Source organism: Ptiloglossa arizonensis, chromosome 5, assembly GCF_051014685.1.
Source record: "Ptiloglossa arizonensis isolate GNS036 chromosome 5, iyPtiAriz1_principal, whole genome shotgun sequence".
Lineage (NCBI taxonomy): Eukaryota > Metazoa > Arthropoda > Insecta > Hymenoptera > Colletidae > Ptiloglossa > Ptiloglossa arizonensis.
This window is the reverse complement of record NC_135052.1, coordinates 25,648,416-25,670,433: the sequence shown is the minus strand read 5'-3', so window position 1 is coordinate 25,670,433 and position 22,018 is coordinate 25,648,416. Positions and strand designations below refer to the sequence as shown.

At 31.5% G+C, this 22,018-nt stretch overlaps 6 protein-coding genes across 15 annotated transcripts; 3 read left to right on the top strand and 3 right to left on the bottom strand.

Annotated features, from left to right (window-relative positions):
• Positions 1 to 427: 427 nt before the first annotated feature.
• Ubc10 (ubiquitin conjugating enzyme 10) lies at positions 428 to 2,506 on the bottom strand. Of its 2 annotated transcripts, XM_076312360.1 has the most exons (5): positions 2,135 to 2,151; positions 1,979 to 2,058; positions 1,820 to 1,915; positions 1,400 to 1,586; positions 428 to 1,333 (listed from the first exon to the last, which is right to left on the bottom strand). In XM_076312360.1, exons 3-5 carry the CDS (start codon positions 1,886 to 1,888, stop codon positions 1,164 to 1,166), a joined length of 426 nt encoding a protein of 141 aa, XP_076168475.1. In that variant the 5' UTR covers positions 1,889 to 1,915; positions 1,979 to 2,058; positions 2,135 to 2,151; the 3' UTR covers positions 428 to 1,163. The 2 variants fall into 2 exon arrangements, with proteins under 2 accessions (XP_076168475.1, XP_076168474.1); XM_076312359.1 differs by lacking the exons at positions 1,979 to 2,058; positions 2,135 to 2,151 and adding an exon at positions 2,258 to 2,506.
• Cog2 (conserved oligomeric Golgi complex subunit 2) lies at positions 1,947 to 6,053 on the top strand. Of its 5 annotated transcripts, none has more exons than XM_076312349.1 (14): positions 1,947 to 2,462; positions 2,750 to 2,812; positions 2,934 to 3,018; positions 3,095 to 3,322; positions 3,402 to 3,668; positions 3,743 to 4,044; positions 4,122 to 4,239; positions 4,312 to 4,634; positions 4,721 to 4,787; positions 4,864 to 5,044; positions 5,117 to 5,396; positions 5,479 to 5,659; positions 5,721 to 5,800; positions 5,891 to 6,053. In XM_076312349.1, the coding sequence occupies exons 3-14, from the start codon at positions 2,947 to 2,949 to the stop codon at positions 5,898 to 5,900; spliced, it is 2,109 nt and encodes a 702-aa protein (XP_076168464.1). In that variant the 5' UTR covers positions 1,947 to 2,462; positions 2,750 to 2,812; positions 2,934 to 2,946; the 3' UTR covers positions 5,901 to 6,053. The 5 variants fall into 5 exon arrangements, with proteins under 5 accessions (XP_076168464.1, XP_076168462.1, XP_076168460.1 ...); XM_076312347.1 differs by having other exon boundaries at positions 2,916 to 3,018; XM_076312345.1 differs by having other exon boundaries at positions 2,888 to 3,018.
• Fsd (transmembrane protein fates-shifted) lies at positions 4,886 to 8,110 on the bottom strand. Its single transcript, XM_076312354.1, has 8 exons — positions 7,769 to 8,110; positions 7,604 to 7,684; positions 7,362 to 7,466; positions 7,218 to 7,283; positions 6,989 to 7,127; positions 6,709 to 6,910; positions 6,469 to 6,633; positions 4,886 to 6,379 (listed from the first exon to the last, which is right to left on the bottom strand). Exons 1-8 carry the CDS (start codon positions 7,836 to 7,838, stop codon positions 6,113 to 6,115), a joined length of 1,095 nt encoding a protein of 364 aa, XP_076168469.1. The 5' UTR covers positions 7,839 to 8,110; the 3' UTR covers positions 4,886 to 6,112.
• Pus10 (Pseudouridine synthase 10) lies at positions 7,530 to 10,289 on the top strand. The gene is made up of 6 exons (XM_076312353.1): positions 7,530 to 8,453; positions 8,511 to 8,615; positions 8,682 to 8,989; positions 9,058 to 9,269; positions 9,335 to 9,460; positions 9,530 to 10,289. The coding sequence occupies exons 1-6, from the start codon at positions 8,316 to 8,318 to the stop codon at positions 10,153 to 10,155; spliced, it is 1,515 nt and encodes a 504-aa protein (XP_076168468.1). The 5' UTR covers positions 7,530 to 8,315; the 3' UTR covers positions 10,156 to 10,289.
• Positions 9,578 to 17,668, bottom strand: Aurb (aurora kinase B). Of its 4 annotated transcripts, none has more exons than XM_076312356.1 (7): positions 17,416 to 17,668; positions 11,596 to 12,166; positions 11,320 to 11,511; positions 11,109 to 11,243; positions 10,873 to 11,031; positions 10,572 to 10,803; positions 9,747 to 10,511 (listed from the first exon to the last, which is right to left on the bottom strand). In XM_076312356.1, exons 2-7 carry the CDS (start codon positions 11,706 to 11,708, stop codon positions 10,425 to 10,427), a joined length of 918 nt encoding a protein of 305 aa, XP_076168471.1. In that variant the 5' UTR covers positions 11,709 to 12,166; positions 17,416 to 17,668; the 3' UTR covers positions 9,747 to 10,424. The 4 variants fall into 4 exon arrangements, with proteins under 4 accessions (XP_076168473.1, XP_076168471.1, XP_076168472.1 ...); XM_076312357.1 differs by having other exon boundaries at positions 11,596 to 12,042; XM_076312355.1 differs by lacking the exon at positions 17,416 to 17,668 and having other exon boundaries at positions 9,748 to 10,511; positions 11,596 to 11,766; positions 11,871 to 12,894.
• LOC143147253 (transcription initiation factor TFIID subunit 6) lies at positions 13,221 to 16,337 on the top strand. Of its 2 annotated transcripts, none has more exons than XM_076312352.1 (8): positions 13,221 to 13,920; positions 14,028 to 14,346; positions 14,415 to 14,818; positions 14,903 to 15,106; positions 15,175 to 15,357; positions 15,446 to 15,659; positions 15,726 to 16,081; positions 16,146 to 16,337. In XM_076312352.1, the coding sequence occupies exons 1-8, from the start codon at positions 13,771 to 13,773 to the stop codon at positions 16,239 to 16,241; spliced, it is 1,926 nt and encodes a 641-aa protein (XP_076168467.1). In that variant the 5' UTR covers positions 13,221 to 13,770; the 3' UTR covers positions 16,242 to 16,337. The 2 variants fall into 2 exon arrangements, with proteins under 2 accessions (XP_076168467.1, XP_076168466.1); XM_076312351.1 differs by having other exon boundaries at positions 13,221 to 13,950.
• Positions 17,669 to 22,018: the final 4,350 nt, after the last annotated feature.

The window sequence follows — 22,018 nt, the reverse complement described above, 5'->3', positions numbered from 1 at the left end:
TTTTAAATACAGAACATCGTGACAATTCTCGCCTATCCTTTCCTATTCCATTTATTAATAACTTTTATAAGATGCGATTTTTTAATAGTGATGTTTGCGCATCTAAATAATTTAGTAAGGTAAGTTTAACGATGTGATGCAAGCTTAATTTTTCATCCATAAAATTAAAAATTATGCAGTTGTTATTATTAACACATTGAGCGTGGAAGCGATTATGCTCTGTTTTCCGTTCAGGCAGTGCATAATGGTGTATCAGTGCAGCGACAATCATTCGCGAGGTATTCGGTTACAGAGTATAGACAGAAGATAACACGATTTTGTTTCACTTTCCGTTTGGACTATGAGAATAGCGCAGCCAACGCAGTCGTATATTAAGCCTAGACAGAAGATAATGAGATGGGAAACGGTAAAAAGGCGATCACTAAGAGACGATGGAATTTACACTTTAATTATTCTATGTTGTATTACATTGCAGAAAGTGATAAAATTAATAGGGATATTAATTTAATTTCTTAATATTTAATGTATCAATGTTACATCAAAAACAGAGAATTACATATATGCAATGTAGTATCATCAATTATTATATCAGAGAGTATTAAGTTACAAATTAATATCATCTGGGGGATTATTGAGTTACAAATGCTGTTCAAGAAAATACTAAGATAGAATTAAGTTACAATGAAATGTGATTACAATATAAACTTAATTTTCAATAATCACACAGATTTATGTACATTCGTAACGATTAATATGCATTGAAAAGTCAAGATTGTGAGAATATATTTCTAGTATCAGACGTAAATGCAGTGTTCTAAAATTGTTTGCTTACAACAAATTGCTACTGCTTTGCTTTAGCAGAAAATGAAGAATAGATGATACTCTTCAAGCCTTCTGAAGTCGTACGAAACGTGATTACGTAACGATTTCAAATACAAATTGTATACAATTAGTTTATTACAATTTACTTTACTTTGAAAAGTTCATTAATCCACTTTATAAACATTACAATTTGCATATATTTATATCATTGTTGGTAGTTAACCAATACTGTACACGTGTATCTCAACTTGTTTTCATGTAACAGATAAGTCTATGTTGGCTTGAATTAAATTAGCTGTCGGGCGGCAGGCATCATGGTGAGTAGAGCTAGTCACTCGTGCTTATTCATTAGAGGAAGATGACTCTCGCCTTTTTTCTGCATGCTTTTTTGTGAATTCCTCTGCATTTTTTACAAATTTTTTCCTATCCTTCAGAAATTCTTCTGCAAGATCTGCTCTCAATGGATGTTCTGGTTCTGGATCATTTACTAATGCTATCACAGCTTGTATAACTATAAATAAATCAAGCAGTTATGTCTCTTTTCTTAACAACAACATGAATTTAAATAGAAGTTTACCTTGGTCGGTTTTTGTAGCTGGTTTCCAATTTTCAGCACTTATAATTGGCAAACACACTTGTCCCTTTTCATCTACGTTAGGATGATATATTTTCGTTTTAAAATTTATTTTTGGAGGTTTAAAAGGGTATTCTGCAGGAAAATTTATTTCAATGCGAAATGCTCCTTTATTATATGGTGGATTATCCTAAAATGATTTAGAACAAAAGTAATTAAATTATAGAATTTAATAAAAAGTTTGGTTTGTGTGTATTTATAATTTATATCATTAGGTCCTATTTAGATTCAAAAGTTACTTATACAACAGTTTAAACATTTTCAAATTCAAAGTATTATATGGCATTAAATATGCTATCTATAGTTGTTTCTAAGCAACATTAAGGTAGGTTATGTGTCTAGAATAGTTATACTAAAACGTACCGGCAGTATAAGACCTTGCCAAGTAAGAATATTTGATTCGTCTACTTGAATATTTGTAAAATTCTTCATCGCCGACGCTCTTAAATCACGAAGTTCCTGGAAAGAAAAATTAATCGTCATTCGAAAATGTCATTAAAACGTGATAATGCAAGTACTTACGGCGGAAGTAAAAAACTGTTTATTTATAATTTTAAGAGAGTTATAGATGTCCGTAATAAGAGTAAAAATCAAAAAATATTCTAAAAAAATAATAGAAGAAATATTAATGTTCTATATGACGATCAAAAACCTCGATGTCATTAGATGTAGGGATACCATGGAAATTCTGTTAATCGGCTTACACGACGAACATGCCATCATTTTCAATGATATTTCATATCATTTTTACACATCAAATTCGACACACAATCACTCTTATTGACAGAAACTTTGAATTACCTTTTGCAATCTTCTCGTAGCTGCCATTTTGAAAATAAATTCCACTAAAATTGGCAAAACTTGTCAAGCTCTTCAGAGATGGCTTGCAACTATGTTCTGCTTTGAAAATTCCCCAGCGTGTCGAGAAAAAAATCATCAAAAAACAAAAATATAAATTTTTGTTAATTGTATTTTGTGTCACAACACAACTTTTGTATCAAAGCGAGTAAGTATAGATATTTACTGTCGATTTCGAATAGAATCGCTATCCCGTTTATTCGTTCAGCTGTATTAGTACGCGCACGTGCGCGCGCATGAGTTGCACTACGTGTTATGCATGATTAAAGTTTAGCCAAATGTTACAATTTACAACTGTTCAAAAGAATAGGATTCATAAGGTTTAAATGTTGAGTAGTTTAAAAAATAGCTTAAATCATATTTTGTAATTATAAATAAAATATGCAGTTTATGTTTTGTTTCGAGCCAACTAATGTAAGAAATTATTATTTATAGATTTTCCTATCTTATAACACGATTATTTGTTTTCTTAAACACTATACTTTTAATTACATTGAGGTAATTTTAAATATTTTATTCATTATTTAAATTAAGAGTTACAAATACACTAGTTTATTTAAATCAATTTGCAAGGAATAAAATAAGAATTTCTTTAATAAAGAAATAATACTTATACAAGGAATTATACCACTATGTCAAAGGAGAACATTAATTTACCAAAAGCTCCAAAGGATTTATGTTTTACAGAACTTGATTTTATTCAGGTAAATTACTATTGCATTAAGCTTGAGAAATGTTATATTACCAATTTTTAGACATTTAATTTTTCATAATTTGTAGAAAAATTTTGATGTTGACACCTTTCTCCAAGAGCACAGAAAGAGTTCAAAATTAGAAACAATGCGAGATGATTTAGGAATATATTTAAAATTGTTGAGATCTGCTATGATTGATTTGATCAACCGAGATTACATAGATTTTGTAAACTTGTCAAGTAACTTGATTGGTCTGGACAAAGCTATCAATGACTTGCAATCACCATTGGGTCAATTAAGGGAGGAAGTAATGGTAAAATAAAGAAGAAACTCTTAAATTGCTAAATATTTATCCATAATGTTTTAATTATATTTTACCTTTTTTGTAACAGCAAGTACTACAGATGTTAGATAATGAGATTGCTGCAGTTTCTAATAATATAAATGAGAATAAGAAGATCAGAGAATACAAGCAGAGCCTGTTTAGTTTACAACATATTTATAAATCATTAAACAAGCTATCATCAGTATTATCTCTAAATGCATTCCTTGAAAGTCCTAATAAAATAGACATTTTAGAACAAGCTACAGCAGAACTTAATCTGTTACAGTTTCACATGTCTAGATGTAAATTAGATAATATGAGTGATAAGCAAATGGTATGTATGTATATAATAAACTAAAACGTCAATCTATTTCTTTTGTTAATAAAAGAAATATAATTTTATAATAGGAATATGATCAACTTGAACAATCTTACATGACACATCTTAATGGATTTTTCTTAGCATGTATACAAGAAAAAAATTCTGTCTTGTTAATTCGTTGTTTGAGAATTTATGTTACACTTGACAAAATAAGAGATGCAGAAAATTTAGTAAGGAAAGAAATTGTTAGTCCATTGATTCACAATGTAATCAGTATAGAAAATTTACAAATTGACTTACTTGGTCTACAGAGTATATATAACAGGTTATTAAATATTTTAAATATAGATCTCAAACAACTTTTAGATATTACACTTCATCCTAATAGGTATGCACTTTGTTTTATTTTTACAAACTAAGTTTTATGCTTTATTAGACACAAATCCTTTTCAATTTTTGTTTTAGACTCTCTGTAAAAGGTTTTAATTTCTTAGTAAATAGTTTTTGGATTGATGTGGAAGAGAAAATTGAGCAATACATAAAATGTATTTTTGCTCCAGGAGATCCAGTACTATTTCACTCTGTAAGTACACAAAGTAAATAGTATTTTTGTTATAATAATAGCTCACTACTTTGTAATGTTTCATAATTTTAGAGATATGTAGCAACTTTGGAGTTTTTAGAAAAATTAAAAGCTGAATGTGTCACACCTAATTCTTTAGTTGCATTAAAAGAAAACACACATTATAAGCATTTTCAAAAGAAATGGAATTTACCAGTATACTATCAAATCCGATTTCAAGAAATAGCTGGTGCTGTAGAAACAGTTTTAACAAAACCAATATCGCCATCATCCATAAAAGGAACTTTAAACTCTCTTACACAAAATGAATTTTCTCTCCATGCAACATGTGTTGTATGGGACAATCTGCAAAGAATTTGGGCTGATGACGTATATCTGTATCAACTCTTTCACCGGTAGATATTAAAATTAATAATAAGAATAGTAACTTTGAAAATATATAGTTCAATAATATAAATTATTATTACTTTTTTATATCTAGATTCTGGAAATTTAGTCTCCAGATGTGTGCCAGATATCAAACGTGGTCCCAAACTGTGCTCAAAGAAGTATTAAAATTTGGATCTTTTTCAAATGATATAATATATTCAAATAATAAATCTTAATTGCTTATTTTATGTAAAGGTATGGCCAATAGAAAATGAAGTACACAGTTCGAACAAAGTGGAACATTCTACAAAGCTTAATTTCCTAATTTGTTTATATAAGGATATAGAGAAAATGGTGAAAATACTCCCCTCTCTTATGGAAACAGTTCAAATGAAGCTTAAACAACAAACTCTGAGAGTATTAAAATTATTAGAAGGTAACAATACTAGATATTTTTATTATTATTATTATTATTATTGCTTAAATCTATTTATTTGGTTGTCTATAGATTCTCTTTATGAAACGACAGAAAATTTAAGAACTATTTTGCCACAAGTCTCTGAAGAAATTGTGAACGAACTTTTGAGACAATGTGTGCCACATTTAAAACAAGTCAGTGATATACCAAGACTATTTAGACGAACAAAGAGGGACGTGCCAACAAAACCATGTGCTTATGTTAAAAATGCGCTTACTTTTCTTGTTATATTTCATTCAGATTACAAAAATATTATACCAAACAATGTTAATTGTTGGTTAGAATTAGCCTTCTCTTCATTGACTGAACAGTAAGAAAAGAACAGTATAATACTTGTTAAATTTAACGTTAATTTATAATAAATTTATGTTGTGTGTATATATTGTTCTTAGCTACCTAGCTTCTGTGACAGATGTGTTAACTTCGGTACAAAAAACTGAAGAGAGTTTGAGAAGATTGAAAAAAATACGTGACAAATCGACAGGTTCCTTTTCTTCTGAAGTTCAAGGAATTACTGATGATGAAAAAATACGTATTCAACTGCAAGTCGATGTACAGGCTTACACGAACATGGTAAGATTTATTAGCAAATTGTTTATTTTCTGTTGTATAAAACTTGTTACGTGTATTTTAGATTACTGAAATGGAGATTTCAACTTCAAATGTGCTTCACGTAGAAGAGTTATTACATGCTGTTGAAACATCATCAAGGAGGTAATGTCCTTTTTCTTGACTCATTTTATTTTCAATAAAGTGAAAAAAATTTCGTTTTCTTCTTTGAGATTACTTATTTACTATTTTCAGATGTACATAACCTTTAACAACAATACTTTTTATATGATATTCATAATAAAAAAATTAGCATATTTCTTATCAGTGTATTGTTCAGTACCTCTGTTGTTTCTTATTTTGGCAATTTTATGTAATTTTAACGAACAAGCATCCAAATAAACATTTACTTAACAGACATTTAATGTATTATTTATATACATATATTTATATTATGCAGTTCGTGCTTATGTCCTATTAGCTCTGATCCCAAAAATCGTTTTGTGGTAATTCCATAGCGGTAATCGCATCTTGATGGGGATAAAGCGGATGCCACCAGTCTAGAATTTGATAATTAACAACACCATTTAAAATCACTTGATTTGTTAATGAACTGGCAATATTTGATGTTCCAAAACCAAGTTGTAATCGGTGTTCTTTAAAACCTGGCATCAAAGTTATTGACACTGATTGTAAAATTAAGCCATTTACCAGTGGCAACATACTATATTTCAAACAAACTACCTACAAATTTTAAAGCAATGTAAACAATGATGTTCCATAATAATTTATCCTGTATTGCAATATCAATTATCTTATCAAATGATAAATACCCTAAGTACTTTACAATCCTCTTCTGGATTTGCAGCTACATCTTCTAACATTTCAAGGAAGTCTGTTTTTTTACTAGTTACCTTAGGTTTTTCATGTAATGTATTACTAACTGATTTTGACACTTTCTTTAATTTGAAGTAGAAGTACCATCGCATTTTTCCTTCCTACCACAAATTGTTAAATTTAAACAATTAATTTCAGTGAAAGTATTATTATCATACATACTTTCTATTGCTTACTTTATGCCACATAAGACAACATCTTCTTTTCACAAGGGAATGTGGTTCATCTTGTTGTAAATAAAACACATCAGCGACTTCTCTTTTCAATACAAAATAAGTATGGTGCAATGTTCTGATAACACAAGCACGTAATCCATGCATGCGAACCATGCAATGTGGTTGAAGACGTTCTGGTAAACCAGGTACAAACCTATAATAACTATAATCATGTTTCATTTAATATCACGCTATTAATCTGTGATGAAACAAAATGCTACTTATACAAATAAAAACTTACGACTTGTATAAATGAAACCAAAATTTGCCTGTTGTTGTTACATAGTAAGAACTTTTGCATATTCGAGCAAACTTTCCCACTGTTTCAGGACTAATATACTCTGATATAATAAACCATAGATCTAGTGGATAGTTCACACCTATCACATATTTTAAAATTATAATCCACTTTTTGTTGTTATAATTTTATGAATTTCAGTTTTATAGTTCTTATCTCATTTATGTTTTACCTTTTTCTTCTGTATCTGTTTTAGATATTTTTGACTTCCTATTTTTTCCTTTAACTATTAATGTACCTACACAGTTTCAGAAAAATGTTAAAAAAAAAAAAGAAAGAATGAACTAGAAAAGCATGCATCTTTAAAAGAATCTACCTTTGCTGTTCTTCTTAAACTTATTTGAATCAAGTAAATCAACTTCATCATTTTCATCCATTTTATTCCACAACTCTTTTGTTTGGGATATTGTATTCTGCTTCACTGTAAAATAAATGATATATATGCTGAAAATGATTGTACCAAAAGTACAGAATAGTAAAATAAATTTCTTTTATCGAATGAACGTTACGCAGCGTAAGATCCATTGAAATATGTTCATAAAAGAAAGAAAAGGTAACCTTCGGAAGAGACATTCGTCGCAGCCTTTTTGAACCTCGCGTGGGTTCGTGACGAGTTCGCGAAATCGTCTATGGTTACATCTGTCGTGAAAACATAAAACGATCATTGTTCGCTGAATGTATTCTTCTTAAGTGATACATCATAATGGTAAAGTGACAATTAACCTCCAATCAAATTGCCATTTCCATTCACCGCGTTTATCCTTCTGCTTGACCTTTTTCGTAATATAGGCATGTTGTTACACGCTATATTACTATACCTGAGAACTGATCAAGCACCCGTTGCAACAAAATAAAATATAAAATTTACAAATATTTACACTACAGCAGACGTTATTAATTAACCATCAATCTTCTTCACCGTCAATAAGCAATCGCATTCGCGATATCGCACACATATGTTATATTCAATGTGATTTACATTGCGCCGGATTATACTTCTGACTTTTAGCTCTAATAGATACTATCGATAGCTGAAAGAAGGAGGAAAAATTACATAAATTCGTACTGATTGGCGTGAAGTCTGTTGCGCTTATAAGATATGTCAATTTTTCAAATATTGTAGTCGATTATACTAGGACACGTGTTCGAGTTAGCAGGTTAACATAAACTTCGTATTTCTTGAAAGTTAGGAAAGAAACAACTTAAACTATTTCAAACTCAGTTTAATTTGTGTTGAGTATTAAAATGTATTATAAAATTTTACATTGAAATGAGTCTTTCCATTGAAGAAGAGAAACGCATCTTCTGTTTCTTGCAGCAACGAAATTGTTGCTTAAGATGTTGTTTTCGTTTCATTGGCTGGCGCACGCCAGAGTGCTTCCAGAATCCTATTAAGCTGACAAAAAGTGTAAGTTACAATTATTACGCTTTTTAATTTTGTAATGTAATATAATGTCTTCTACAGTTAGGATATATTGCTGTGGAAGATACTTCTTCTAGTAATGAGCTGCCTTGTATGGTTTGTTTGGGGATTCTTCAAAATCAAATGCAAGAATTGGTTGTTCAAAAAGTAGGTTGAAATGTTTCATTTGTAGCATATAGACTTAATATAAATTTTAAATAATTTTATAAACAGATTCAGACTGAAATAGAAAACCAAAATTATGACAGTGAAACATTCATATGTGCATTAACAATACCTATATGCGTAAGCTTTAGAGAACGTTTATTGCATATGCAGTGTGGTCTTGAACTTGGTCTTTCAAAAAATACATTGATCAAGCTCAAAGTCAAAATGCAAACTATTAAAGATGTTTGGAAATTGGTAGTCACTCCTAAAATAGAACAGATTATCAAGAAACAAGTGGATGTAACAACACCTTCTGCTTTCCTCATTGAAATCATTTTTACATATACTTATAATGAAAAAGAATGTGAAGCCTTGTAAGTCAGAAATATTATATTTTTATTTAAAATGGACAGTACTTTTAATGATATTTCTATTATTGTAGATTAAGCATGTATAAAGGAACAAAAAATGCAGTAAATAAACGAAAACGAAAGTGCAATGATAATAGATTTAGCAGAAAAAGTATAGAAACTTTAATGATGAGCATAACAGATGAAGAATTTACTCAATGTTTTAAGGCTTTCTCATTTGAAACAACTGCAAGTGTCAATGTAGAAAGTATTGTGTGTTCACATTCAAGTATTTTTGTAGGAGGTAATGTATTGTATCAGCAGTATATAGATAATATAAATCATACATGTTTTATATCATAAATTTAGGTCGATACAACAAGCTATCCAGAGAACTCAGTCAAACACCATGGTTTATAAATGGTGAGAAAAAAATGCAAACATCCGTTCAAGATATATTATGTAATCCTATTGCTGAAGTTATAAGAGCTCAATGTAAGTCAAATATTTAATCTAAAAAACAATTTCATTTGAAACATAATATTGATTTTTCCATGTATATAGCTATTAAATTTTTATCATCTGGAAGGGAAGATGTGGATGTTAGAAACATACATTCAGGGAGACCATTCGCGGTTGAATTAGTAAATCCTCGAATGACTAAAATAACAGATAAGTTATTATCAGATCTAGTCAATAAAATTAATCAATCTTCCGAACAAGTACAAATTACATCAAATTTGAAAGTGTTATCTAGACTCGATTTGAAGAAACTGAAGGAAGGTGAAAATGTTAAAACGAAATTTTATCGAGCTCTTTGCGTCTGTCGCAATATTTCCAAAAACACATTGTCTCTCGAAGAATTAAATGACCTAAAGCGAGTAAAAATAATCCAAAAGACACCGATTAGGGTATTGCATAGACGCCCCTTAAGTCCCAGAACACGTTTAATATATGAAATGAGGGCTCGTTGGGCAAAGCCTGAAGAATTAAAGAAATTGTTGAACACTGCAAGCGAAGATGCTAGTTTGTTTTTTGTATTAGATATCAAAACACAAGCCGGGACATACATAAAAGAATTTGTCCATGGCGATTTTGGACGGACCAAGCCAAGTTTGTGTGATATACTTAATGCTGAAGTTGATATTGTTGCACTGGATGTAACAGGTATTAATTTAAACTGGCCATAGAAGTTACTTTAATATAAATATTTTTGTATGTAACGCTAAAGAATGTAAATACAATTACTGTGTTTCTATTGTAAACAGACTTACTGGAATTAATTAAAATATTTGTTGAATATAATTAAATTTTTTGTTTCTATCTCCCTTTGAATTTAGTTACAGCTATCATATAATACGAATAAAGAACTTGTAATATAAAATATGGTATTTATAAAATACTTTCTATTCAAAGAATTTATAATTAATAATTTTTCAAGGAGACAAAATATTTTACATCAATGTCCATCCTTATATTTAAGAATCCAAAAATGTTTCTTGACAGCAGCCATAGAAATCCTTTCAGAGCTTCTGCGTTTGATTAACTACAATAAATAAGAAAGTGAATTAAAAATGAAAGTAATTTAGGTACAAGGAAATATTACCTTTGATATAAGATCTTTAGCTCCAGGTGTAATTTCTTCTGGCCATTTTATGTTTAAAGTTTTTATTTTAACATAAGTTTCCTGTTGTGAGTCGCTAAGAAAAGGTGGTACGCCAACTAGAAATTCGTAACAAAGGATACCTAAACACCAGTGATCGACATATATATCATAGGTTTGTCCTGTTACCATTTCTGGTGGTAAATAATCCAATGTTCCACATAGTGTATTTCTCCTGTAATAATTAATATTCCTTATGTTTCTTCTATATCTTTTCTGATGAAACAATTTTTAATATACTCACTTGGATGATGGTGCATGAACAGACCAGCCAAAATCTGCTAATTTTATATCACCAGCAGATGTAAGTAACAAATTTTCTGGTTTTATATCTCTGTGAATCACATTATTTCTATGACAATATTCTAAAGCATCTGCAACTTGATAAGTATATTTTGCAGACCTAATAAATGAAACAATAGCTTATTAAAATTGACTGTGTTTATTAAATAGAGTAGAAATTGTTATAAAAACATATACATGTGTTCATTAAATCTTTCATTGGGTTGACGTTTTAATGCTTTATACAATTCTCCCCCAGCTGCAAATTCTAATACAAGATAAATACGTTTGTGATCATGAAAATAAGTCAACATTTGAAGAATATGAGGATGCCTAAAAATAATGTATTATAATAAACTTGAATAAGAATAAAAATATTGTGCATGCAATTATGATCAAACATATTTACCTTAAATGTGTTTGAATTTCAATTTCCCGCATTGCTTGTTTTTCCACACGTCCTTTCATCAACTCTATTTTATACAAAGTTTTCAAAGCAACCATATACTGTGTAGTTTTCTCTCTAGCTAAGTACACACGACCAAATTTACCACGACCCAAAGGTGAACCAATTTCAAAATCATCTAGACTCCACTGATATCTACACAAAATTTTACTTTTGTTTCATACTATAATACTATAGACAATAATTCCTAGAATAATGGAAAAGATAAGTTCAATGTACCTTGGACCTCTAGCTTCAATGTGATCTTCCATTTTATATAAAGTACTAAGAACAACATCCTTATACTCAGGTGGAGTATTGGAAGGAAGTTTAAATGTTTCAATATGAATCATGGTTAATTAAACTCTGCGAATATCTCGTTTATACTTTATCAGTGTACTATATCTATTGCTTTACATACATTTATATATTAAAATAATTCCATATTATCGTCTTACGTTTTTCGCTTATATAAATATTAGAGAAACATTTTATGTACAATATGTTTCACATACCTTAGAGTATCTTTCGAGAATAGTTTTATATTGACTTTCTTACAAAGTATAGACGAACAATTACTCGTTATTGTATACGTGAAAAACCTTTCGATACTTCGTTTCCCTCGTTTTAACTAACAGTTTATATTCAAATCTTTAAATATGATTCATCGATTGAAGCGTCATCTGCCTAACGTAAATCACGTTGCAATTTTTAAGTGGTAAGATATTTCCACTAGGTATATTTCGTCTACCAAAAGCGTGGAATGGTAGAATGTGCAAGCAAAACCATATGATTTCGAACGGGATTGAAACTGAAAAGGCGCTACTCTAATCAGATACAAATATAATATAATTTATACAAATTGCAATTATGTATATAAATAGAAGTATATCGTTTTATGGTTCTGCAGTGTCAAAATTAATAAGAAAAAGTGGTTACTAGCAGTGTATACGAATTCTCAAGACTGTGTTTCGATTCGTTGTGCATTAAACTATGTCAGATACATTCTTAGCCAGTATCGTGAACCAATGAGAGTTTATTGTAATCACATGGTCTTTTGTACCTGCTAGACAAAGTATAGACGGTGTACTATACAGCATTTTGAGAAATGTCGTAAATAAAACATTTGCTTTGAAATAACTATTAACTTTGATGAAACAAGCAAAATGAATCAAATTTAAATAAAATATACAAATACCGTTAACGTCACCAAGTGCAGAGACACTTCTTTTATTTTTTTTTATAGAATAATCTTTGGTCATCAATCATTGTAAAACTCCTTGTACATAATAAATATTAAATTGAACTAGTTAAAATGATTAATTAATTATGTAAAATAAGTAAATTTAATTACAAATTTCATTTACAAGTTAGTACTTAGAGAACGAATTATACTCATTCCAAGATGTTCCAGGAGAAGCGTGGTTACAGAGCACGACGAGATGATGTTTATGGTATTTAAACATAATACAAACGGAATAACAATAAATTTTATTCAAAATAGTGCGAATATAGAGATGGAAATATTTATACTACAAACAAAAGATAAAAAGAAGTTAATTTTATTTATGGAATTTCTAGTATAATATATGGAAATGAAATATTGTATCAAAATTATCTACTTTTGATGTTACATTTACAATTAGTTAATGTCATACAAGTTTTTTAAATAATGTAAAATTAAGAGTAAGAACCAATGAAACAAAATGTTTCGTTATCCGATGATCTAATTAACGAGTCATAAAAATTCAAAGTATAATGGAAAAGTAGAGAGTAAATACTCCAAAAAATTGAAGCATATTTTTTTGGATTTTTAAAAAAGAGATACTAAAATTCAATGTGGATGTTTGTTTTGCATATCGGACTGCGCATGTGCGAAAAATTGTCCATCTGGATACTCTACTATAAACTGTTTTTCTAAATTGGATAAGATTTTAATGTTGACCAATAGAATATACTGTGCTTGGTTAAACAAAATGACGATCAGTTACGTGTTATGGTGAATAGTTACAGACATACGGAATGATTGTTGTTATTGATAGTGGGGTTTCGTTTCAGGTTAGGATTTCTATGAATGCAATTAAAGCATTCAAGTTATTTTATCTTTTTCTTGTTGACATAACAAATTTTTCAGTTTGAAATGTGACAAAATTTGATATTTAAGCAATCATTTGAATGATACGGTCGATTGAACATTTTAGTTGTGTACAAAGTACATTGTACAGAAAGTTGACTTCTTCTAATCGGTGTTTACATTTTTAATACCAGTTACAATAAAGACTATAGACGAAGAATATTCGTAAAAATCTAGAGTGAACGCATTCATATAAAATTCGTAATTGCAAATTATCAAATATATTATAGCAACAAGCCTAGAAGTAGATTTATAAAGTATATATTTTTAATGTGTGTCATATGGAATGCGATGATCAAAATACTTTAAGGATGAATGAAAGTGAATCAGTTTATGGGACTACATTGTCCCAAGAATCGATAAAAGTAATTGCAGAGAGTATAGGTGTGGGAAATTTCCCTGACGAAGCTGCTAAAGACCTTGCAGAAGATGTAAGCTATAGACTTAAAGAAATCATACAGGTTTGCTTATTTTTAAATAAAGAATTTAAAATTTATGTTTTAAACATTTTTTTGGAATTTTAATGTTCAATTTTTAGGATGCTGCTAAATTTATGAGACATGGCAAACGTCAACGTATGACAACTCACGATATAGATCATGCTCTAAAAATTAAGAATATTGAACCAACTTATGGATTTTTTGCCAAAGATCATGTACCATTCCGTTTTGCTTCTGGTGGTGGTCGAGAATTACATTTCATAGAAGAAAAAGAAATTGATCTCAATGAAGTTATATCAATGTCTGGTGGACAAACATGGCCCAAATTACCTTTAGAAATTACACTACGTGCCCATTGGCTTTGTATTGATGGTGTTCAGCCTACAATACCAGAGAATCCGCCTCCAGTCTCTAAAGGTAAATAATTCAAGTTATGATACAACTTTTCCTCTATGGTACTAATGTTTTTATTAATTGTATAACAGATGTTCAGAAATTAGAGAGCGTTGATCCAACAAGCAAACTATCAAACAAGAGTCAAAACATTGGTGTTGGAAAACCAGGAGGTGGAGGCAAGAGTCAGAAATTACGTAATGTGGAAACCGTTCATGTTAAACAGTTAGCAACTCATGAATTGAGTGTAGAACAACAATTGTACTACAAAGAAATTACGGAAGCTTGCGTCGGATCGGATGAAGCACGTAGAGCAGAGGCACTTCAATCCCTTTCTGCCGATCCCGGTTTACATGAAATGTTGGCACGCATGTGCACTTTCATTGCAGAGGGTGTCCGTGTTAATGTAGTACAAAATCATCTTGCACTTCTTATTTATCTAATGCGTATGGTTAAAGCTCTTTTGGACAATCCTAGCCTTTACTTAGAAAAATATGTATGTATTCTTGTTTCCGTTTTACATAATGCATAAGAAATGTTTTATTTATTCGTATTCTTTTTATTATATTTTAACTTACAGTTGCACGAATTAATACCATCTATTGCAACTTGTATAGTATCGCGACAATTATGTATGAGACCAGAAGGAGATAATCACTGGGCGCTGCGCGATTTCGCTTCGCGTCTTATGGCTCAAATTTGTAAAAATTTTAACACCTCTACGAATAACGTACAAACCAGAGTAACCAGAATGTTTAGTCAAGCATTGGCTAAAAATAGTCAGGTACAGCACTGATTTAACAAATATTATAAACCTACGATATGTCGTAAAAAGAATGAAATACATTTCAGACCCCATTAGCGTCCCTTTACGGTGCGATCGAGGGATTATGCGAATTAGGTCCAGAAGTGATTAAAGCGTTAGTTATTCCTAAAATTAAATCGATTTCTGAACGTATTGAATCATGTATTGAAGGACCAGGTTTGTCAAGTGTAGATAAAAATGGAGCGGGCCATATAAAGACGTTACTTGTGGTAAATAATATATTATAATATATTATGTAGTACTATTTTACCGCGTCAGAATAGAGGAATCTGTATCAAAATGTAATACATTTTGTAGAAATCAGTGGCTCCCGTTTTGAAAACTGTACGATCTCCTCCGGATTATGTAGAAGATTATAAACAGGATTACGGTTACATAGGTCCTGCTTTATGTGCAGCGGTTGCAAAAGCTCGCACACAGCCAGCAACGTTAGCGACGACTGCATCAGCAACAACGGCTCTAACGAGTCAACAAGGTCCTACGTGTACTGGAAAGACTATCGTACAAGCTGGTAATTTTATTTGTCGTTACGTAATACTGTTTTCATTATCCATACACTTTTCATCTTTCATTTCAGTGACGAGTTCCAGTCCTGGACAACAAACTGGACGTACAATAATGTTAGGAACAGGTAGAACCGCCAGTGGAACTACTACAAGTGGTGGACAAAAATTCGTCATCTTGCAATCAAGATCGCAAACACCAACCGCTTCTAATATTAATACCAGTGCAATTCAGCAACAGCAACAACAATCTCAGTCACAACAGCAACTGCAGCAGCAACAACAGCAACAGCAGCAGCAGCAACAGCAGCAAGTTAAAATAGCGCAAACCAATGTCACTCAACAGAAGACACACATACAAAGTAGCGCGCCGAAATTAGTAGTTGTTTGTATGTCGAGTAGTAGTCATTCTACTACTACAGTAACTCAGGTATGCACTGTGTGTTAGCATAAATTGCAGAATAAAATTAATTACTGGAATTGTATTGTTATAGGGAAATATAACGACAAAAGCACAGAATGTCTTTGTATCCCAACAAAGTGTTGAATGCTCCATGAGTCCAGAAGAAGAACAACATTCTTTTCAGTAATAACGACTGAGGTGAGTTGCGACATGCTTACAAATTTCCAATACTTTGTACAAAAATAAATTCCATACATTAATACGCTTAATATTTTTCCCATCTTCTCAACTCCTGGATACAAATGAATAAAATTCCCAAAAACTAGTAGGAAAGAACATTCTATTTCTATTTTATTAGTAAGAACTACTCCAATCTAGAAAAATATTCTACGTTCAATCTATTCAACTATCTCTGAATATTTTTTTAAATGAGTAGGATGGTTAAAGGAAAACTTGAGTTTAAGGATTTTTATAAAATTGAAATACGTGTAGTTCATATGAAATTTAGGTGCAGGGGATTAACTCTTATCAGTGAGCATAAGTGATGCACTTATCAGTGCATCTTTGTTAGTTGCGAATAGATGTGAAGATTGCTGTTGGTAGACAGGCATTGGTATTCAGAATACTGTTATCTGTCCAGTCAGAGTAATATAGTATTGTAAATAAATGTGATTGTAGTGATTAGTGACGATTGATATAGTACCATAAAAGCCATAAATAATAACTACCAGTATTCAAATAAACCTAAACAATGGTTGTAATTTTTTTTCAGGAAGTAAGTACTTACATTTTTGTATATAATAAAGAAATTTAAGCCAATTTTTGAATACCAGTTTACTGGTAATTATGATAAAATTGATTCTATGATAGTAACGTGACAAGTCAAAATGATTCAGCATTTAGACTTCGTATTATTGATGCAGCATGCAATGCTTGATGGTTAAAAAGGGTTTAATTCTGAATAGCAAGCAAAGAATGTGCACTTTTGTGTTTAAGTTTTTGTATGGGATACTGAACAATACTTGTTTCATTGTTAGTAAACATTCCTTTAGTCGAGTAAATCATTAGTGATTTCTCTATACAACTGGAAGGAAAACCTACTTATATATACAAAGCTGTGTTGAAAATACATTGTCAATATTTTAGAACAATGTTTCAAAAATACTGAGCAGAAAATAATTAAAGGTAGTATCTTTCCTTTATACTACCTATTTTTTCTTTACTAATGTAAGTATTTATTTCAGTGTTATAGAATATGACTAGTTTTTCTATATTGTTTACAGATATTTCTTGAAATATTTGTATGCTGACGAGATTGATTTACCTATCGATCAAATACTAGAAATATGGTAAATACTTACCTACATTTCACGCTGTAGTCTGTAATATATTTAAAATTTTATTTTTTGTTTCTTCGGTAAGAACTCTTAGAGTTAACGAACATATATTCCGAGAATCATCTAAACACATATTGCACGCAAATAATAAAAAATATATTATATGCTAATAATATATTATATGCTTTCATGCGTTCTTCTTCGTAATATGCATATCATTGAAATATCTGTATACCATGTATTTCTAGGAATTAGAGGAATACTGTTTCGCAGTCGCTTTAAAACATATGACTGCGGTGATATAGACCCAAAGTTTTGATGAACTAGATGGGTCTATAGTACAAAATTTCATAATTAAGCTGTATAGGCGGGTATTTTTAAAACATAACTTATAACATATAGTATACGAAATATTTCATTCTTGGAAGTTCTAAAATGATTGCCTAAAAAAAAAGCACTAGAATTATTCGTCTTCGATTTTAATATACTTTTGCAGGGAAGTTAATTACATGTGTCAATTGTTATAATTTTACAGATACGAGTAACCATAGTTATGTATCTAGCATTATAAATATCTTTGTCATTCTATCGCACTGATGCGATCGTAGCGCAGTTGATGGAAGCGGGAGTTCATATAATAATGGACATCACGAATTCGAATTGCGTTCACCGGCTACCTTTTTTTCCTGACATTCAGATTATAAATAAAAAAAATAATACATTCTCATTAAATATTTAATAACGTAATCAAGAAAATTGCTGCTAACAATATCCCCTTGTTTACAAAAAACAAATGGTTTATTTAGGCTATATACCAATGGGTATGCTCATAATGGTGATTGTTCTTATCCTTATAATGAATGGATCTATGACTAAGTTTTGGCATGTGACACATCTTTCTGACAGCTGTAAATGAATGTCGTTATCTAATTCATCTTGATCACTTATATGGAAAAAATTATCAACGATTGATATTCATAGGACACATTGCAGTACGTAGTATATATGTAAATTTAATTATTTATATATTTAAAATTATCGAGTTATAACGCATAATATTTTACACGTAGCAAATGGGACATTCACTATTTTACAAAAGTAGATTAAAATCGAAGGCGGACAATTCTGGTCCTTCTCTTTTAAGGTAAATGTGATACGAGATTTATAATATAAACGGCATTGTATGATTTAAATAGCCGCTGTTCTTATTATATTTGGTTCTATAATTATCGTGAACTATGAAAGTGTTATTCGTAAAAACAATGATGATGCCTACTATGTTTACTAGAAGTAATCAATCCAGTTTGTTCGTTATTTTCATTGTTAACATCTCATTAAGTGTGTTCTTCCTATTACAGTATTTTTATTCGTTTATACATGCACGTACATAAATACATATGTTACATTCATTTATACATATGTAAAAGGTTACTCTTCTGTTTGATTTGACGAAGTTTCTTAATCTTTCTTACGCGATGTATTGTGTCTCCTATATATATAGATGAAAATAAAATTCTTTGAGTATTTACGTCGGCAATTTTTCTACCTACCGATCCGTAAATTAAGACATGTAGCGTGCCGTGTCAGTGGTGACATTCGGAGTATTACGAAAGATTGTTTCCTCGCGTAAGGGATATGTGATCAACAGAACTTATTGCACTATCGTTCGTACATTATTTTTATTACGATATTCTCAATATATACAAGCAGTAAATTTTTATTTGTTCGTATAATATGTACGTAACTATCGATTAATAATAATAGTTAATAATGGTATTTAATAAATAATCATTATGCTTTGTATTTATATTTATATGTATAAGTAATATTAAGGTTTGCCGTTGGGAAAGTTATGTGTCTTTATTTCGCGCGACCTCCGTGGCTGCAATATCCGCTGCATTCCTTTGCTATGCGTCGATTCCTTTATCTGCAGAACAACCTCGAAAAATTTCTAACCTCAGTGTATCACTGAATTTTGTCGACTGATAATTCGAGGCAATTTCGCGTTATGTAACTTTGTTCGAGGAGCTGTTCTCAAAATTGCAGCTTATAATCGTTTCTTATCGATTACTTAACGATCGTGCGTTTTCGCAAATTTCATTTATATACGTCCGGACCATTATTCGATTCGACGAACATTTCTTTAAACGGAACAGACCGAGCTCAAATCTCATTAAAGTTTTGCGCTACTGCGAACTCTCAGTTGATACTGTTAGAAGTTTTCGGGTGCATGCTATGTTCTTTTAAAAACACGTTCGTATGCTCAGACAGCATTATTGTCAACTAGCTTCATTTTAGATTCGAAAACACTTATTGATGTTCTATAGTACGTACTGTAATAGCTCGGGTAAAAAAATTTGGCCACGCTAACTACAAATGCGCATTTTTTCTCGCGCATTGTGTACCTACATAGGTACGCTTATTGTTAGAAATGGACCGTTAGCTCCGCTAGCGGCAACCACGCATTTGGAGTAGCGCGACCAGATTTTTTCCCCACAATGGTACTATATTACTATACAATGTATAGTATGTGTCGGTATCAGTCCGAGGTTAGATTTGTGTGGTAGCTAGCTGGAATACCGACGGAACGTTGTTTCAAAAAGTTTACGTCTCACATCAGGAAGGCATGAAAGATTACAAAAGCTAACGCAGTATTTTCCTTGTACCCTTTCATGCAGATATGGCAAGGAATGTGCATCGAATGGTCGCGATAAGGGAATGCATCGGGCAGACGCAGCCTTCTGGTAGCCGATGCGTCGAGAATCGCTATTCAATACGACAGTGAACGAGAAAATACAATCGATGCCCCCGTAAAAGACGCCGTATTGAATTCGATCAGCTATTCGGCTAGGATAATTAATTAATTAATTATTTCTCTCTCTTTCGTAATTAATTAGAGCGTATTTAGGCCTGCGGGCTACTTTTCCAGCGACTCGCTATGAATCCCATTGACAGAAGTAAGATATTTCTCTCGTCTCAATGAAGGAAGAATGGAAAAAAAAACAGTGATCTTTCCGCTAAAGTCATGTTTCTGTTGCCTCTCGATCGTACCAGCGACCTCTGCGTCTACTTTTTTTCCACTGGATTCGAGTTGCGTCCCGAACATTTTGCTCGCATTGACTGCAATAGAAAGCGAAGAAGAATGCGTCGTTCGTGGTATCGGACAATATAAACGCGCGATTTCTGTGCTCTTGGCTCGCGATCACACGAGAACGAACGCGTAGGTACAGCCTGCTCTTCTTTCCAATCGTTAATACATATGCCATTCTTTGTATCGAGATATGTACACGTGTTTGCGGCGCATGATATTTACACGAGTTCACTGTACGCTGAGAATCGATCGTTTTGAACGATTCACAAAATCTTATTTTGTTACAGTTCTACGCGTTACAATAATCATGTCCAATGACTAATGATTGGAAATGGCAATCTACCAAGGAGTTTGTTTCGCCCCTTTTTATTGGTGCGTCCAGTCATCGCGAGCACGTTCCATCGCAAATACTTCTTATACTTATTCAACGAAACGAAAGACTGCAGTAACCAATCAACGCGGTTTGCGATTGGATCTCATTGGTCCGCTGTGTCTCTACCAGGAGTGTATCGTAGGTCAACATTTGGGTGTCCAAACATGACAGGATTTCACAAATATTTGAAAAATCGATTTTGTTACCCGTTTAATACAATTTTGCTATCTGTCTGCGGCATTTCCTAATATTTTTATTGTAGCAATTATTAAATTATGTATTTAAGTTCTTTTTCCAAGAACATTTTATTTAATGTATTGTTATTTTGTGTCTTTTAAATATATTTTTATTTGTATTACTTTACGTTATGTCTTTGTATATATATTTTTTTTTATTAGATCTTTCATTGCAGAACTGTAATTATTTTACATAAATACTAGCTTGTATAATCTCTATTCAATCTATGTATATGTATATATTTGTTTCGGGCACAGCGTCCCGACATTCGGTCCTATTACGAGTCACATGGTTTGGTTACCATAGTCTTTCGTCTCGTCGAAGTGTAGAACCTCTGAGCGCATTGTCATCGAGATGGTTTCGAATGATAGATCATCTCGATAAGTCACGGACTCCGGCGTCGCGTCGCTTTGCGATTATTGTACATTAAATTACACGTATATAGAGCTACGGTTAGTTACACCGTGTTCGTGGGTTTCACCTTTGTTTGGTAATCTCCCCAAGTGGTGTGGTTACGTCACATTTGTTTCGTAATTCGACGAATGAAAAGCATGTCGATGGTGATTTATTTTTTTTTTTTTCGTTACGTTTACGCGTGTTTTGTCCTATTTTGTTATTTCGCTCGAATTCCCCTCGACGCCTGGCGTCGCGATGGAGGATCGTTTAGAGTCCTTTGTGCAGACTTCTAATAAATCATTCTGGAACCTCTGCTGGCTAATCAGCGTTGATGATTTCTCGTGTCTAGCTTTACTTTTGATTCGTTGATCGATGTGTTCTAGAATTTTATCCGATTTCCCTCGATTATTTCAACCACGTAAATTTCTGTCGCACGATTCTTCGAATCGTTCGCAGTTTCGAACCAAACGTTTAATGTGATCTCTGCTATAGACAAAATTTGCAGAACGAGAATTGAAAGCAAAAATCAA